Raw genomic sequence first — 17,367 nt, 5'->3', positions numbered from 1 at the left:
ACACAATCCTGTCTCGGAGCTCTACGGACAATTCCTTCGACCTCATGGCTTGGTTTTTACACTGACATGCACTGTCAACTGTGGGACCTTTTTCTAGACAGTTGTGTGCCTTTCCAAATCATGTCCAATCAATTGAATTTACCACAGGTGGACTCCAGTCAAGTTGTAGAAACATCAAGAATGATCAATGGAAACATGATGCACCTGAGCTCAATTTCGAGCCTCATAGCAAAGGGTCTGAATACTTATGTAAATAAGGTATCTGTTTTCGATTTAATTCATTTGGTAAAATTTCAACTGTTTTCCCTTTCATTATGGGGTATTGTGTGTAGATTGCTGAGGATTTGTTTTTATTACATCAATATTGTAAGGCTGTAACGTAACACATTTTGAAAAGTCAAGGGTTCTGAATACTTTCCCAAGGCACTGTATGTGGGAAACCTGTTTTGAGGTGTTAAATGCTGAAGTATGTGCTGGGAAAAGTGGAGTCTATCAGAGTGACCAGGAGTGGTCTTATTTTGATTAATTGTATTTCTTAAGAACAGTGTAAGATTGCAGTGAGCCTCAAAATAATCCTTACATCCCAAAAATGTTGTGTTTTGAACTTCAGAGTAGAGCACCCGTCAAAAGACTAATCTCAGGGGTGACGACAGATATTCAGGTTGAAAACCTGAAGAAAATTCCTGGTGTGGTTGGTGCCCGTCGTCTGACCCGCTGGGTCAATGGAGAAAAATAATTAAGTCTGACGGTCTGGTTGTTTTTTTGATGAAGAGCAAATACCTACGCATGTGAAGCTTGGTTATATAAGATACGCCGTAAGAGCTTTCGTTCCCAAACCATTGCAGTGTAAGAATTGTAAAGGATTAGGCCATGTTTCAATTGTGTGCAGACGGACAGAGTATACCGAAGAACGGTGTGTAGAAGGACGACAGTGTTGCAATTGTGGTGGGGATCATGATCCTGAGTTCCTGGAGTGCCATGTAAGGGTGAAGGAGATTGAGGTGGCAAAAGTTTGAGCGGTCAATCGAATCTCCTATGCGTTGGCAGTTAAAAGAATTGAGAAAACAACTGACGCACCACAGCCTGTGGTAAATGTTTGCTGCCAGTCAAAAGACACCGTGTGTTAAAAAGGTGGATTTTGAGGAATTCATTGCCATAGTTATAAACTGTACGGCACAATCCTCAATGAAGTCTAAGAAACTTTGTGGCTGCGGCAGAAAAGTTTTTGGGACTTAAGTATTTTATCTGAAGACTTGCAAGGGGTACTGGCGCTGGAAGACCCGTCCTCCCAGGTTTCCCTTAAGCCTGTGTAGAGATCAGATCTGTTTTATTTTTTCACAGATTAGTTGTTTAGTTTATTTTTTGGTCGTTTTTTTTGTGGTATTCTGTTCCATTTTTGGGAATCCTGTTTCCGTCCCGCACAGTAGGTGGTGGGATGCACATTAAATTGTGTGATCGCCAATATACCATAGAAAAAGATGATGCCTTCAGAAGGGAGCCATGTACTCTGGTATCGAGTCCTCATCTCCTGACAATTTAAATGCATCTAGTTTTAGCCCGTAGAATCTATAATCAACTGTCAGAGACCATGTTCATTGGCAGGCTATATGAAAATGAACGCTGTTGTGTTGGTATGAGCATGCGAGGTACAGTATATTGTGGTTCATGTGAGAGTTAGGAGTGGGCAGTGAGCTCATCATCCTGGGACTGAGGCAGTCATGTCCTCTATAGAGTCCTTAACGCTCGATTACGTTCAATGTCCTGCAACATAAAGGTAACAATTTTACTATTGGGCATATACACTCACATCTAGTATATGAGCAACACAAGCTCAAAGGAAGCACACAAAAAAAGCATAGCCTGGGTATGGCGGGTAACATTAGCAAAAGGCTTGTGTGTAAACAGTTTCCCCCCCCTCACTGACCTTGTGACAGCGGTCCTGTCCCTGCCTATCATTATAGGGGTTGCATTCGATGTCGTGCAACATGACCATATAGGCTGAGGTCAGGTTGATGCCCAGGCCTCCAGCCTTCGTAGACATTAAGAACACAAAGATGTCCAGCTCTGTCTTGCACTGGCCAATCAAAATGATTCTACAAGAGGATGGGAGAGACTTGGGAGCTAAAGAATCGGTTTTCTCCCCCCCCCCACCCCCATTGACATAGAGATTTCAATTAATAAGAAATAATATTACAGTTTTTGTCAATTGCTAACAAGCATCAGTCAATAGTGAAGCCACTTTTTCAAAACACTTCGGTCTGCATTACCAACATTCATCTTGGCCAAAGTTAATCTCACCTCCAAAACTCAAACCACCAAAACAATTTATACATGTCTCAAAATAAGCTTCTTTGACCATAACACTGGAAACAATTCTAACTCAGAAAGCATACGTTGTCACTCATAACACACTGACCTAAAACACACTAACAGGGAGCATTACATACATTAACTTTTCTCTTTTAAGTTTGAATGATTTTTCACATAAATCAGTATTTCATTATAGAATAAGAATAGCACCTTTTCACTTTATTGACTGTACTAAAGTATATGTAACAAGAATGAATCAGAAATGCAGCAATTTGCTTCAATATACTTTTTTTCTTTATCTTTGCATATAGTAATTTACTTGTGAAAAATAAAAAGTTCAAACAAAAAACAAATTCCTGAAATTACAGGGCTGCAATAATAATGACAAAAAACAACAACATGTATAGTATAATCACCATTACTGTACAGTACTGTGAAGGTTCTAGTTCTCCCTCTCTCCTGCATTTGGCCACAAGTTCTCATCAACATCACATCTTATGTCATTTCTGGCGATGCAGCTTGGAAAGTATCTTCTGGAATGTCTAATCCAACCCTGGTAGTCTTCAGGAGAAGTGTCTCCACACCCTGGTAGTCTTCAGGAGAAGTGTCTCCACACCCTGGCAGTCTTCAGGAGAAGTGTCTTCACACCCCTCATTCATGGCATCCAGTAAGGACATCTGGTCATGTGGATGGTGGTCATAAACCTTCCACCTCCACGCAGAGAAAAACTCCTATGGGGTTTAGGAAGGGGGAGTATGGAGGCAGGAATAGTACTGACATCCTGGGATGTGCAGCAAACCAGTCTGTGACTGCAGCAGAGTGGTGGAATGCCACATTATCCCACACAACAATGAAGGTAGGGGAGTTTCTTGCCCCTCTCTCCTCCGCTGGCACAAGTCGATTATGCAGGTCATCCAGAAAATAAATGAGCCTCTCTGTATTGTAGGGGCCAATGAGTGGTATGTGACACAGCAAACCATCATTGGACAGTGCTGCACACATTGTGATGTTAGCTCCTTTCTGGCCTGGGACATCCACGGTTGCTCTCTGTCCAATCACATTTCTTCCCTTGTGGCGTGTTTTTGCCAGATTGAATCCGGCTTCATCCACAAAGATGAATGTATGCCCAGTTTGCCTGACTTCCATCTCCATTACTCTCTAAAATACAGTAAATCCACAGTTTTACAGTACTTTACATTATGCATAGCTGTGTATGTACCCTGTTTGGTTATTGAACAGACAACTTACCTGGACATATTGATACCGGAGTTCTTTCACACGTTCACTGTTTCATCCTTATTTTATGTTTCTCTACGACTCTGGCAATTGTCATTGTGCTGACCGTATTCACATTCCCAAAAGTGATATTGTCTGCCAGCACTCTGTCCCAAATTTCTAGCAGTTTTATTGTCAACAATGCAAATTTCCTGCGCATCTGATAATATTCTGCCTCTCCCTCCTGTGGGAGGCAACCCTTGGATCCTACTGAAAAACACAAAACAATCAATATATTTCAAAATGTCAGTACATGTAAAAATGTGAACATACTGTATCGTATTGTAATATGTAGTTCAATTATCATTGAAGGATGCACATCTCACCTGTTGTTTTGCAGGAAAATTCCTACTATTGATGCAACTATTGAATGCTGCAGATTTGGTTGCACCTTAAACCAGCCTCTCTCAGAGAGACCATGGTTTACAACATGGTCAATAATTGTGGCCCTTATCTCGTCAGACTACCGCTCTTGGTCTTCCTCTCCTTTGTCCTCCACGCATTCTCCCTCTCCCTGCCACTCTTCTTTCCCCACCAACCTGTCTTCCTTGATTCATGTTTCCGAACTAAATCATTCCGAAGCCATCCTCTTTTGTCTGTTTGGTAACGAAACTAAAAACAGGACACGTGGGTAGGCTTTCAGCTGAAATTGCCATCAGCTGTGTTTAGAATGATTAAATATTCTGCTGAGATGTTCTATATGTTTCAATCTGGTTACTGCAGAAATGCACGACATTTGCCCTCTTTCTGTTTTGAATGTGTTTTTAACAGTTTTGGAAACGGTGTGTTAGCATTTGAAAACGTGCTGCAAATATATAGTTTTGCAGGTGGTGGAGTATGAATGAGAAAAGAGTTCATGGATTTCAGAGAATGTGGTCATTGAATGCATTTTGTGTGAAAGCAATGAAAAATTATTCACAGATTGTACCACATACACTTCTGTTTCACTGACTGTGAAGAGTTTTGACAATGTGACTTCAGTTTTGACCAATGCATGTTAGCAAATTTTAAAAACTAAGAATTTTTCAAAAATTGTGATGAACAGTTAATGTCCAGATTAATGTCCAGAGTCCCTGCCTGTGACCATTTTCAGTCCAAACTACTTATCAATCAATTCCTAAAAGGCAAAAGCCTTTTATATCCTATTAGGGGGAAAGTTAACAGCTCAATGAAACATAACTCATTTGATAGATTGTTTCTACACATGTACAGCCTCTGCTATAGGCACTCAATGAAAAGCATAGTAAGGTAAGTCTGGTAAAAAATGATTTGCCTTGCGAGATGTAGGGACAGAGTACAACGCCCTGATTCATCAGACAATTCCTACCTGTCAAGACATGGGTGTTGACCCATCCAATCGAATGTAGCGATGCTTCACGTGCTTCAGGAACATCTCCTAGAATGTCCAGCATCATGGTGAACTGGCTGAAAAGCACCACTCTATCCCCCTGACAGAAGAACACAGTCACTGTGATTAATGACTACAGGACTGGAGGGATCAGAGAGAAATGTGGTTGACTGCATGTTAGAAGAGGAAAAGCCAAGGAAAGAGTGATTGTAATTGAGAGCAGGGAAGAGATGGAGTGTCTGACAAAGGTAGAGGAACGGGGAATAAAAGGGTGACTGGTTTTATGGGGGGGAGAAGAAACCCCCGGGGAGGGCGATGGAGAAGGCTATAGCTGGTTCATTACGGGTGAGGTATACTAGTGCATAATAAAGAAGCTGTCTCCATTTGTTCAACTTCCACTTTCACTGTAGCTTTCTTACCTTGTTTTTGAGAGGTCAGAAGCTGTGTGAGCAGACTGAGTTTTCCTGAGTCCAGGAGCATGTCTGTGTTCAGCTGATAGTCTTGTACGGACGGGTACTGCAGAGCCGGTGCAGCTCAAAGTCTGTCATGACGTCCATATCCTCCTTGATCAGCACTAGGTCTGCGTCACGGTGGGTCGGGTCAAGAGTCAAAGCAATTACAGACTGACCAAAACACACTGTAACACCCTTAGCTTCCAGAAGCCCCATCAACAGCAGTTGCTGTAGTGGTAACAGTAGACGAAACAGCAGTAGCTTTCATATTAGTGGTAGTGGAGGTAGAACTGCCAATAGCAGTTACAAACTCATTCAATAACTGTAATTCTCTTAAAACAGGTAAGTGTTCAGGTCTGACCTTGAGCATGAGTCGACTCATAGCAGTCAGTTTAGTAGTGGTAAAATGCTACCGGTGCAGCAGTGGATGATCGACCATCTTTTTCAACTGTTTTAATTTATTTCACCTTTATTTAACCAGGTAGGCTAGTTGAGAACAAGTTCTCATTTACAACTGCGACCTGGCCAAGATAAAGCAAAGCAGTGCGACACAAACAACAACACAGAGTTACACATGGAATAAACAAACATACAGTCAATAAAATACAATAGAAAAAGTCTATATACAGTGTGTGCAAATGAGGTAGGATAAGGGAGGTAAGGCAATGAATAGGCCATAGTGGCTAAATAATTACAATATAGCAATTAAACACTGGAGTGATACATGTGCAGAAGATGAGTGTATCATCCCATTGGTCAGTTCTCTCTCTGAGGACACATGGACACATGCTATGGTCTTAAATCAGTTAATCTGTGCATCTTAAAATTAAACTTGTTTTGCTTTTTAGTATTCCCTTATGTATATTATCACTTTTCAAATGACCAAGATACCTTTCTCTCATTATTCCTCTCCATAACATACTCTCTCCATTGGTGGATCCCTACAGCTTCTGTATCAAGGTGTTGTAGACCTGCTGCTTCTTGTCACTCATGGCACAGAATGTTGGTCATACACTACACAACTTCTAAAATCTTAACAACTTGGACATGCTCACATTTCCTGATTTCCTTGTCCCAAATGTTTCATTCCATCCATCCTCAACCCCAGGACGTGGATGCTCACAATACACAACGATTCCCTAGTTGATCCTGCCATGCTTTTCTCGGTTGTCGTAGGGGGGAAATGCTGACGTAAACAGTGAGCTGCTTTATTAGTGTGCAAATTCTCAGGTGCAGAAACATCAAAAAGAGACAGAGGTGCAGAATATGGACTTAATATGAAATTATCTTTTTGTTTTCTCTCATGGTAGGACACAGATCTTATATTGGTGGAGTTTGTTTTGCATGGCCTGGTGGCCCAGGTGGGTGGAGATTTCACTTAAGGACCATGGTCTAAAATGCGCAAATTCCACCCATCTCAAATCAAATCAAATTTTATTTGCCACATACACATGGTTAGCAGATGTTAATGCGAGTGTAGCGAAATGCTTGTGCTTCTAGTTCTGACAATGCAGTAATAACCAACGAGTAATCTAACCTAACAATTACACAACTACTACCTTATACACACAAGTGTAAAGGGATAAAGAATATGTACATAAAGATATATGAATAAGTGATGGTACAAAACGGCATAGGCAAGATGCAGTAGATGGTATCGAGTACAGTATATACATATGAGATGAGTAATGTAGGGTATGTAAACATAAAAGTGGCATAGTTTAAAGTGGCTAGTGATACATGTATTACATAAAGATGGCAAGATGCAGTAGATGATAGAGTACAGTATATACATATACATTATATTAAGTGGCATTGTTTAAAGTGGCAAGTGATACATTTTTTATCAATTCCCATCAATTTCCATTATTAAAGTGAGCTGGAGTTGAGTCAGTATGTTGGCAGCAGCCACTCAATGTTAGTGGTGGCTGTTTAACAGTCTGATGGCCTTGAGATAGAAGCTGTTTTTCAGTCTCTCGGTCCCTGCTTTGATGCACCTGTACTGACCTCGCCTTCTGGATGATAGCGGGGTGAACAGGCAGTGGCTCAGGTGGTTGTTGTCCTTGATGATCTTTATGGCCTTCCTGTGACATCGGGTGGTGTAGGTGTCCTGGAGGGCAGGTAGTTTGCCCCCGGTGATGCGTTGTGCAGATCTCACTACCCTCTGGAGAGCCTTACGGTTGTGGGCGGAGCAGTTGCCGTACCAGGCGGTGATACAGCCCAACAGGATGCTCTCGATTGTGCATCTGTAGAAGTTTGTGAGTGCTTTTGGTGACAAGCCGAATTTCTTCAGCCTCCTGAGGTTGAAGAGGTGCTGCTGCCGCTTCTTCACAACGCTGTCTGTGTGGGTAGACCAATTCAGTTTGTCCGTGATGTGTACGCCGAGGAACTTAAAACTTACTACCCTCTCCACTACTGTCCCGTCGATGTGGATAGGGGGGTGCTCCCCCTGCTGTTTCCTGAAGTCCACAATCATCTCCTTTGTTTTGTTGACGTTGAGTGTGAGGTTGTTTTCCTGACACCACACTCCGAAGGCCCTCACCTCCTCCCTGTAGGCCGTCTCGTCGTTGTTGGTAATCAAGCCTACCACTGTAGTGTCGTCCGCAAAATTGATGATTGAGTTGGAGGCGTGCATGGCCACGCAGTCGTGGGTGAACAGGGAGTACAGGAGAGGGCTCAGAACGCACCCTTGTGGGGCCCCAGTGTTGAGGATCAGCGGGGTGGAGATGTTGTTACCTACCCTCACCACCTGGGGGCGGCCCGTCAGGAAGTCCAGTACCCAGTTGCACAGGGCGGGGTCGAGACCCAGGGTCTCGAGCTTGATGACGAGTTTGGAGGGTACTATGGTGATAAATGCTGAGCTATAGTCGATGAACAGCATTCTCACATAGGTATTCCTCTTGTCCAGATGGGTTAGGGCAGTGTGCAGTGTGGTTGCGGGGCACCGCGGGACATGTAAAACAAACTCACCCATTGAAAAGGAAGCAGCGTTCACTCCACAGCTCCACTAATCTGTCTTCCGTTACCTTGGTCCACATGGTGTGTGTTGTTGTTGATTTCCTCTTCGCCATCATTGTTTTGGTCATTGGCAGCAGTCTTTGCCCAATCGCGTCGTAGCAGTGCTCATTCCACAAGCTGCACAACCCAAATTTCTGACATGTGAGAAAACTATCAGGACATCCGACAGGGGTCTGGAGAACGGAACAGCCATCATCATGGCGTCCTTGACCCGCTCGAACTATGCGAGTCCAGACGTACTGATCCTAGCCCAAGTTCATAGGATTTCACACTGATCATGAACATTCATATAGTGTGCATCATACGATATCACAGTCCCAAATCATGCCATAACCATATCAGGTAATGAGTTTAGACCAAGCCGGTCCTTACCTCACTCTTGACACGTCTGAGGATGAAGGGTTTCATGATAAGTTTGGCATAAGCGATCCTCTCCATCTCAAAGCTGCTCTGCTCCTCTGTAGATTTCTGACAGGAAATAAAGATTGTTGGATGAGTCAAACTTGCTGCGTATTAAGCTGAATATTTTGGAGTGATCCCATAGCATGTGTTCTCGCCTCACCATGACAAACATGTTGGCAAGCTGTGCAGTGCTGCTGGAGAACATATTGGGCATGATGAAGTTGAGCAGTGACATGAGCTCCAGGAGGTTGTTCTGCACTGGGGTCCACGTCAGCAGCAGATGCTACTTGGCCTGAGATCAAATCAAAATCAAATCTGATTAGACTTATATCGTGCATACCACACAGCATTTTACAAAAGGTGTCAGAATACACTGCAGTGAAAAGGAAGACAGTGGGGTGACTCACAGGAGATAAACAAGACATTGTTCAGGCAGGAAGAGGAACTGTTTAGAGGCTAAGGTAAACACCATTAAAATGATGGGCCTCCCGAGTGGTGCAGCGGTCTAAGACACTGCAACGCAGTGCTAAAGGCGTCACTACAGACCCGGGTTTGATCACAGGCGGTGTCGCGGATATGGAAGGCAGACGGGAGGAGATGAGATCAGGTGGGAGTCGGACCATTCTAGACAATGAGAAGGCAGATACGCATGTGAACAAGAGGCCATACAGATAGATAGATATGACTCATCTTTGTATCTGTGCCATTATAGCATCTGTGACAGCATGGGCACACTAATAAAGCAGCTCACTGTTTACGTCAGCATCCCCCCCCCCCCCCCTACGACAACCGAGAAAAGCATGGCAGGATCAACTAGGGAATCATTGTGTATTGTGAGCATCCACGTCCTGGGGTTGAGGATGGACGGAATGAAACATTTGGGACAAGGAAATCAGGAAATGTGAGCACGTCCAAGTTGTTAAGATTTTAGAAGTTGAGGCTATCTCCATTTTAAAATAGTACATTTCCTTCTTCTTCATTGGCTGATTGCTCCCAACTCATAGGAATCCCCACCCAGTTGACTATTTTAAAATGGTGGAAAACCTCAATGCCAAAACATATTATATCTCTCTCTCTCATCAGTGCATTCGTAACAACCTAACCATTATGAAACGTCTATTCAATCAAATAAGCCTCACGTAGCAAATTAGCAATTCAATGTTTTGTTGACCAATTTCGACACTCTCTCATTGACCCCCATTCAAAAATTCCTCGCTTTGTGGGTTTATTTTCATGGAGAGATTTTGGGCATTGTAAAACCTATCACTTCGCCTCTTCCTCTCTGCTGTTTCAACCAAGGTGACCAATGAAAGCCGTCCCTCCCCCGGTGCCTCCAGCAATGTACTGATGTTGATGGCCAAGAGGTGGCGGTAGAGCAGCGAAGCTCATGTTCTTCAGCTCATGCTCGGCGTTCTGAGCTTTCGGGACAGGCTGCGGTCATTGCCGATAGTCAGAGCGTAGCTGGCAGCAGACACACAGCAGCTCAAGGAGCCACACAAGGTTCCCACAAGTAGTCTGTGAGGCATGGCAACCACTTGACTACCATGAATAATGAATGAGTCACAGGTTCAGCTTACAAAGACCTTTTCAGGTTCAGTCAAACGCTGAATATATTATCATTATTGGAGTGTTAGCAGAAGCCTGGCTGGGGTGACTTACACGGCTGATGGTTTTACAAGATCTCCACTAATTCCCCTGGATATTTCCAGAGGCACTTAGGCTAAGTGTCTCGCTCAGAAGACACACAGCAGTTAGCTAACACAGTAGGATGTGAACCTGTAGTCTACTAGACTCGAGTTTACTTCTGTGTATAGTCATTCTTGCATAACCATCATTCTTCGATTTTGGACTTACGGGAAATTATTATGTTGTAGTCGACCCATTTGTGGAGAATATCATATCGAAGGAACCTGCGATCCTCCACAGACCCTAAACACACACACAATATAAATAGGACAATCTAAACTGAATCTATATTTGGTAATCCTTTCACTTCTGGTGACTTAAACCAACAGGTTGAAATCTGTATAATCAAATCAATGTTAAGCCTTAACCATGATGGCTACAGTATGATGTGTCCCACCATTCAGAATGAACAGATGAGTCACTCACCATAGTACACCAGAGAAGCAAAGTCTGTTAAAAACGAGGACTGGCACAATTACCATATAACCGACGATTATGGATGAAGAACGAACTAATAGCTGATTGAAGACGGGACAGCCGGGCATTCGTGCAGTTGACTCTGTTTCCATGGTAACGTGGAATCTTTACAATGTGACGTAACTTTGTTGTTCCTTGCTTTAACAAGAAAACAGAAAAGAGATGGCCTGGATGGTCTTCCCCCAAACCCTGCCAACAGAAGACAGGTGGTGGTTCATTACAAACACTGATTTACAGAGACTGGATTGGCACAACAAAGAGAGCCCCGCTTCCCAATCACATTAACACAGGATTTCATCTGTTGTCATGCCATGTGTGCCGAGTCTCAGAGGAGCTGAAATAAACTGTTGGAGACTGGTCAGGAATAACAACTCACCATTTCATCAGTAAGGATTCCACTCAGGTTGTTCTGGTATAGCAGAGTCAGCCAATTTTGACCAATTAGCTGATAAGGCTTCAACTGGAACCTGGAGAGGTCAAAGTAACAGAAGGATGTGTGTGTGCGTTCAAAACTGCCTATGTACATCAAATCAAATCAAATCGTATTGGTCACATACACGTGTTTAGCGTGTTATTGAGGGTGTAGCGAAATGCTGGTGTTTCTAGCTCCAACAGTATATCTAACAATTTCACAACATATACCCGATACACACAAATCTAAGTAAAGGAATGGAAGTAAGAATAGTTATTTCCGGCAGTATGTAATAACACAAAAAATGTTCTGGGCTAACAATGTAAGGAATAATACAGAGGGCGCCATTATCAATTATTTACATGTATTAGATTGTGTTTGTCTACGAAAATCATTCTACATAAATATCTGAATGTGTATGTCAGTGAGATGAGTATAAAAACAGCAGCTAAACCCACTTGCTGTTGAGGATCTCAGGCTGTTTCTGGAAGCCCTTGTCCCTCTCCACCACTTGAGTCACGTCCTGCATCATCTTGTTGGTGATGTTCTCACACTTGGTCAAGAGGCTGCGCGCCACGTCCTGTTCCCTCAGGACCACACAACAGCCCTGCACCAGGTCAGTGGAGAGGCCGTTCCCTCTGTCGAGAACAGCCACCTGAGGGTATACACACACTTTAGACCAATTAGCTAGTAAGGCTTCAACTGTAACTTGGAGAGGTCATAGTAACATAGGGAATTCAGTAATGTATCACGATGAAAAGAAAACTGTGTGTGGGTTCATACAGGTTTTTTGTGCCACTCACCAGATTCTCCCACTCGTTAAATGGGCGCAGCTCGACAATCCTCCGGGCCTTCTTCACAGAGCAGCCAGAGATGAGAGACAGCTCAACCGGCGATGCCTCCTGGAAAACCAGAGGATCTGTCCCTTCACATTAGACCCTGTTCCAACCTCCTGATCTGAACCTGAGGCATCCAAGTTCCATCTCCATGCCCTCAGCAGACACATCAAAGTCATCACTGGCCTTGTCCTCAGAGCTGGTGCCTGGATCTGGAATCACCTTCCTCCTTTTGTCTGCTCCTTCGGTCAGCCTATTGAAGGTCTTAATTATGCTCCCATTGGTAGGCTTGTGAGGTAGTGATGGGGGATGACCAGGGGGTTTGGCTGCTTGGGCTGCCTGGCATGCTGAGGTTTAGGGGGGAAAACTAGCTGATGATGATGCCTGGGTGTCCTCTTGACTGGACCTCTCTAAGAAAGGAAAAATAATCAGTCTACAGGACCTGGGAGGGAATTTGGGCTACCTATTGCCTCAAATACTTTTTCTCAAATAAATAAAATTGATGCTATTCTTTTAACACAGGAAACTATAGGGCTACAAGACGGCAAAGGATTTAACTAGTTACCTAAAATAATGTAAATGTTTTTGTTTTGTATAAACAGACACACACACATGCAACATGAAACACAAAACTCTCACCCGCCTCTGAAAACTTGCACAGTGCTTATAGGATTTCCTCAAAATGTCAACCATGCTCCAGAAGCGGTTCTCTAAGCTCTTGTGTGCTTGCAAGATAAGACAAATAGATACAGTTGTAAACCAAAACCACACATTTTTTGTCAAAATAATTATTAATATGCAGCTCCCACATTTCAAACAATTTTGGTTCACATTTGCCAACATTTAGGGCATTGATGAATGTGTTGTGGAACTGCAGTGACAGAGAACACAGGCACTGTAGAGAGGGATTCTACAGCCTTAGTCTGTAGAACGAGGAACTTAGTCTGCAGCTCTTCCAGCTGGGCTCTGGACCCTCGTCCTCAGAAACATCTGTTCGGTTGGACAAAAACACACTGGCGCGTGAAGTCCGAAGGCAGACAGGCCAATAAGAGTGTGAGCTCCTCCCCACGCAAGCCTACCCCTCTGTACTGGAGATGACAAATAACAAATGAACAAGCAAGGTGGCAGTATATCATCTTGGTCAGGGAAATAAACTGCTAACCTCAAGGTCAAAACTCCAGGTGGGGCACAGGGCTCTTGTGCCCTTGAGCGCAGCACTTTAGCCAAATTACTTCAGTAAATCTCTAGCTCAACACAGATGACTCACACGTCAGGTGTAAACTGAGTATGCACCCTCACCCTGGTTTGGGGGTGTCATGGAGGCTGGAGGAGGTATTGGACTGCAGTCAGGTGGACTCTAGGACCGGGACGATACCAGTATTGCAATATTTTTTCAAACGCACAAATGTGTCACTGGATGACAACATGAGTGTTTCCAGCATTAGGGCTGTTTTCCTAAAGAAGTTAAATCTGCTTTGTGTTTTGTTTCCTTGCCTCGATACTAACAAGTATTGCGATACCGGTATTGTCCCGGCCCTAGTGGACTCACAACTAAATCTTCCTGGAGGGCTGGTTTCTTGCTGGAGTTGGATGCCCCACTCTCCTGGGAGCTGTTACACACCTCTAGTCTCCTCTTACGGGCTCGGTCTAAAACAGGACATTAAGGGGGGCATATTAACACACCATGAACATCACCACACTGTCTCTAGTTTGTGTTGCTGGGAATAGAAACCCCAGAGATGAATTGCACTTAATTGCACTTATCTCAGTTAAACATATCTTTCATGTTCACGTTTCACTAACTCATTGAATTCCATGTCACAGAGCAGGCCACAGAACATGACACAGCAGATCCCATCCTATTCCATAGTATTGATTTTTTTTAAACATGAGAGCTTTGGTAAAATTGTCCTCAAAATCTTGAATAGTGTGTGTACAGTATGTGTGTAATGTGTTTGGCATCAGATCCCCCTAATCACTTGTACATGCCTTGTGTTGAAGGTATGCTGCAGATAAGAGGGCTGATTTCCTCTGCCCTGTGTAAACCTAGAGTGGTGAGGTCTGATCTACAGTATTTAGATGAGTTTGGTGACTAACTTACCTCCCAACAACATCATGGATGACCCAGATATCTCCTCATCTGATTCAGAGTCTAGTACCACACTGTTCATGCCTCTCATTGAGCCAGGCCCTGGGGGACATTTGGTCTCTGAGGTCTCCAGGACAACAGTCTCTGCAAGTGAAAAATGTCAAAGAAAAAGACTCAACACACAAGTGCCTATTGTGAGAGCATGTTGACTGTTTTGGATAATGCCTTATTTTGCTATATATTTGGTGTGGTCAGAGTTTATGTAAGGGTTACATTTTTCCAAACGTGTCTTGGTTTACATCCCAGTAAGTGTCAATACTGGGTCTGGTATCAGGCACTACAGGGACCACCCTTTCCAACCCCAAAATATAACTTTCTTCGATAAGTGTTACGTCTATGTCAGGGTTTCCCAAATGCGGTCCTGGAGCCTCCACTGGATGCAAGTTTAGTTTTTTTGCCCTAGTACTACACAGCTGACTTAAATAACCAACTCATCATCAAGCTTTGATTATTTGAATCAGCTGTGTAGTGCTAGGGCAAATACACCAACGTGTTGTTCGCGCTAAACAAGCAATATCGTGAAATCAAACAAGCCGGCAAACATGACCGTTCGTTGTCAGCAAGAATCACAACCTACCTAGCTAATGGATCTTTCACCAGACAGGATTTCAAACGTTGTTATTTTGTTTTAGATTGATGCTGATTAACTAACGTTAGCTACCTAGCTTGCATTCCGTACATTGAGATAGAGATTACCCTGCTAATGTCGACACTAACTACTGTACGTGAATTAGTCTACCTCTGACCTACAATAGTAAGATAGCTAGCTACATCCTTGCCATCAGGCGTCCTCTTTACTGATTACATACACATATGTAGAACGCTTAGTTACATTAATTGCAGATAGCTAGCTACAACTTTGTTTCCGCTGAATTACAAAAACAGCACGTGGTCAGACAGACCAGCCAATCAGAGACAAGTGCGCATTGCGATCTCGTGCAAAAAAAATCACAATTTAAAGGGATAACACTCAGTAGGTGACACATGAATTACATTTTATTGAGCACCTTGGACAGCTCCAATAATTTCAAAGATTTGGAGTCACTGGTGCATAGGTGCTTTTTCTAAACTGGAGAATGATCCCTATAATAGTCTATTTTAACCACATAGCCTAAACAGGCTGTCAGAATTCAGATCATTCGGGATTCAGAAAATACAAGATACAGTTTGAGAGAACAATGATGTTGGATGTTTCAAACATACACATACACATTCTATAATAATGTGTGGTTGCAGCAGTACCCAATACGTGTGGATGATTGGGTTCAGGCTTTGCTTTATGGCTCCCCAGATGCTCAATTTCGAGCAGTTGCCTATATTTCCTCCAGGTGACATAACTCCTCCACTCCATTAATAACACCGCTACCAGCGAACACATCAATCTGAGGATTGAGACGGCTGCCCCCAGTCTGGCTGGAATGCAAGTCACATGCTCTGTGAATGTAACCAAGATTAACAGGCACAGACCATGTGAATGAAATTGCTATCTCCAACATCTTGAGTGGCTCAATCAGCACATCAGCTACGCATTGGCTACTATCGATTGATAAAATAATAAAACATGGTTTTGAGCAATACAAGGAAGAGTAACTGCTGCTGTAATTGTAACTAATCTGGACTAAGCAACTAGTCAACCATTTCACTTTCAATGTACAAGAGTAGGCTACAATATTAGCCATAGTAACCTACACTTGATCAATTGAGAGGTTTGGTTGATGAAACACCCCACTGGGCAAAAGAATGGTTGAATCAGCATTGGTTCCACGTCATTTCAACAAAACAAATATATGTGATGACTTGAATCAAGTGAAAACTGATTGGATTTGCAAAAAGTCATCGATGTAAGGGAATTTCTTATTTTTTCACTCAACTTTTAACCTAAATCCAATAACATGGTGAAATGTTTTGTTGATTTCACGTTGAATTCACGTTCGTCGACAACTCAACCAAATGTAAATCAAAACGAGGCTTGTGCTTATCATATCCAAGGGGTGAGGATACATTTCTGGGCTCCCAAGTGCAAGTCTTGGCAGCAGTTGATTTTTTCGTAGATAATGAGAGAGATAATAACACAATGTAGCATTTAATTCGCTAAAAACACATACTGATATGTTTTTCCAATGGTGCTGACGTTGCACATTTACCATCACCATTTGTATCTATAACGCGCTTTCGACGACGGTAGCCAGTGCGGCAGCCAGTGAGCCCATTCAAACGTACCACCGCCAAAAAGACTTGGTGGCCTATCTGTATCAGTATTCTAAACTACATGAAATGGACAAAACATGTTTTCATTATTATTATCTCTTACATTCGATACCAGCCTAAAGTAGTGCATGCTGATAAAAGGCATAGCAGATTTTTGATCAGAAGAATATTGGATGATGGGAAAACTCCTGAACAAGATATGCTATATTTTAGGCTATGTGTTTGTATTGCTTTACATTACGTTCGTTGTTATTTAATGACTGCAATGGATATAAGAGTGCATTTTCAATGTAATCCACGTTTTTATTTACATAGATGTACACTCTTATAAATTGCTAAGGCAAAACATCACACAATATGAGTTGATTTTGCACGTTTGATTTTGTGTAAACGGTAGGCTACCCCACTGGTATTTTACAGTGAACATCAGAGTGAACATCATTGAGAGCTCCCATGTATAGCAGTACGCCTAGGTTATGAGCATATGTAATATGCCCTCAATGATTTTCCCCCTTATCTTGATGTTCATACTTGAACAGTCTCACCTGTAAGACATTGTTTTTCTCTACTGACATGCTACTTTCCTTGAATGAATATTCGAAAAAATGTTGCAACCTTTTCAATGACGTCAAGACGGTTGTTTTGGTCCTGTCTATCCAATTGGAGCCATCACTTACATTCTACAGGAGCCGACATGGGTCTAATCTTGCTCCGTAGCTGTCCTCCAGGACATACCACAACGCCCTTCGGCGGGTGTATGGTGGTACCCGACTGCTGCTTTAAACAGCAGCACT

At 42.9% G+C, this 17,367-nt stretch overlaps 1 protein-coding gene across 6 annotated transcripts; it reads right to left on the bottom strand.

The window, feature by feature from the left end:
* Window positions 1–8,391: 8,391 nt before the first annotated feature.
* Window positions 8,392–17,361, bottom strand: LOC139543904 (SWI/SNF-related matrix-associated actin-dependent regulator of chromatin subfamily A containing DEAD/H box 1B-like). 6 transcript variants are annotated; one of them, XR_011668766.1, is made up of 11 exons: window positions 14,943–15,241; window positions 14,318–14,449; window positions 12,856–13,863; window positions 12,184–12,626; window positions 11,839–12,035; window positions 11,345–11,435; window positions 10,971–11,157; window positions 10,660–10,734; window positions 8,966–9,097; window positions 8,776–8,871; window positions 8,392–8,520 (listed from the first exon to the last, which is right to left on the bottom strand). XR_011668766.1 is itself a non-coding variant. In XM_071350423.1 (11 exons), the coding sequence occupies exons 6-11, from the start codon at window positions 11,910–11,912 to the stop codon at window positions 8,843–8,845; spliced, it is 588 nt and encodes a 195-aa protein (XP_071206524.1). In that variant the 5' UTR covers window positions 11,913–12,035; window positions 12,184–12,626; window positions 12,856–12,941; window positions 13,766–13,863; window positions 14,318–14,449; window positions 14,943–15,241; the 3' UTR covers window positions 8,776–8,842. The 6 variants fall into 6 exon arrangements, 3 of the variants coding, with proteins under 3 accessions (XP_071206524.1, XP_071206525.1, XP_071206526.1); XR_011668765.1 differs by having other exon boundaries at window positions 8,511–8,648; XM_071350423.1 differs by lacking the exon at window positions 8,392–8,520 and having other exon boundaries at window positions 12,856–12,941; window positions 13,766–13,863.
* Between the last annotated feature and the right edge of the window lie 6 nt (window positions 17,362–17,367).

The sequence above is a fragment of the Salvelinus alpinus genome, chromosome 18 (genome assembly GCF_045679555.1).
Source record: "Salvelinus alpinus chromosome 18, SLU_Salpinus.1, whole genome shotgun sequence".
Lineage (NCBI taxonomy): Eukaryota > Metazoa > Chordata > Actinopteri > Salmoniformes > Salmonidae > Salvelinus > Salvelinus alpinus.
Note: the sequence above shows the minus strand (reverse complement) of the source record. Positions and strands in the feature narration are given on the sequence as shown.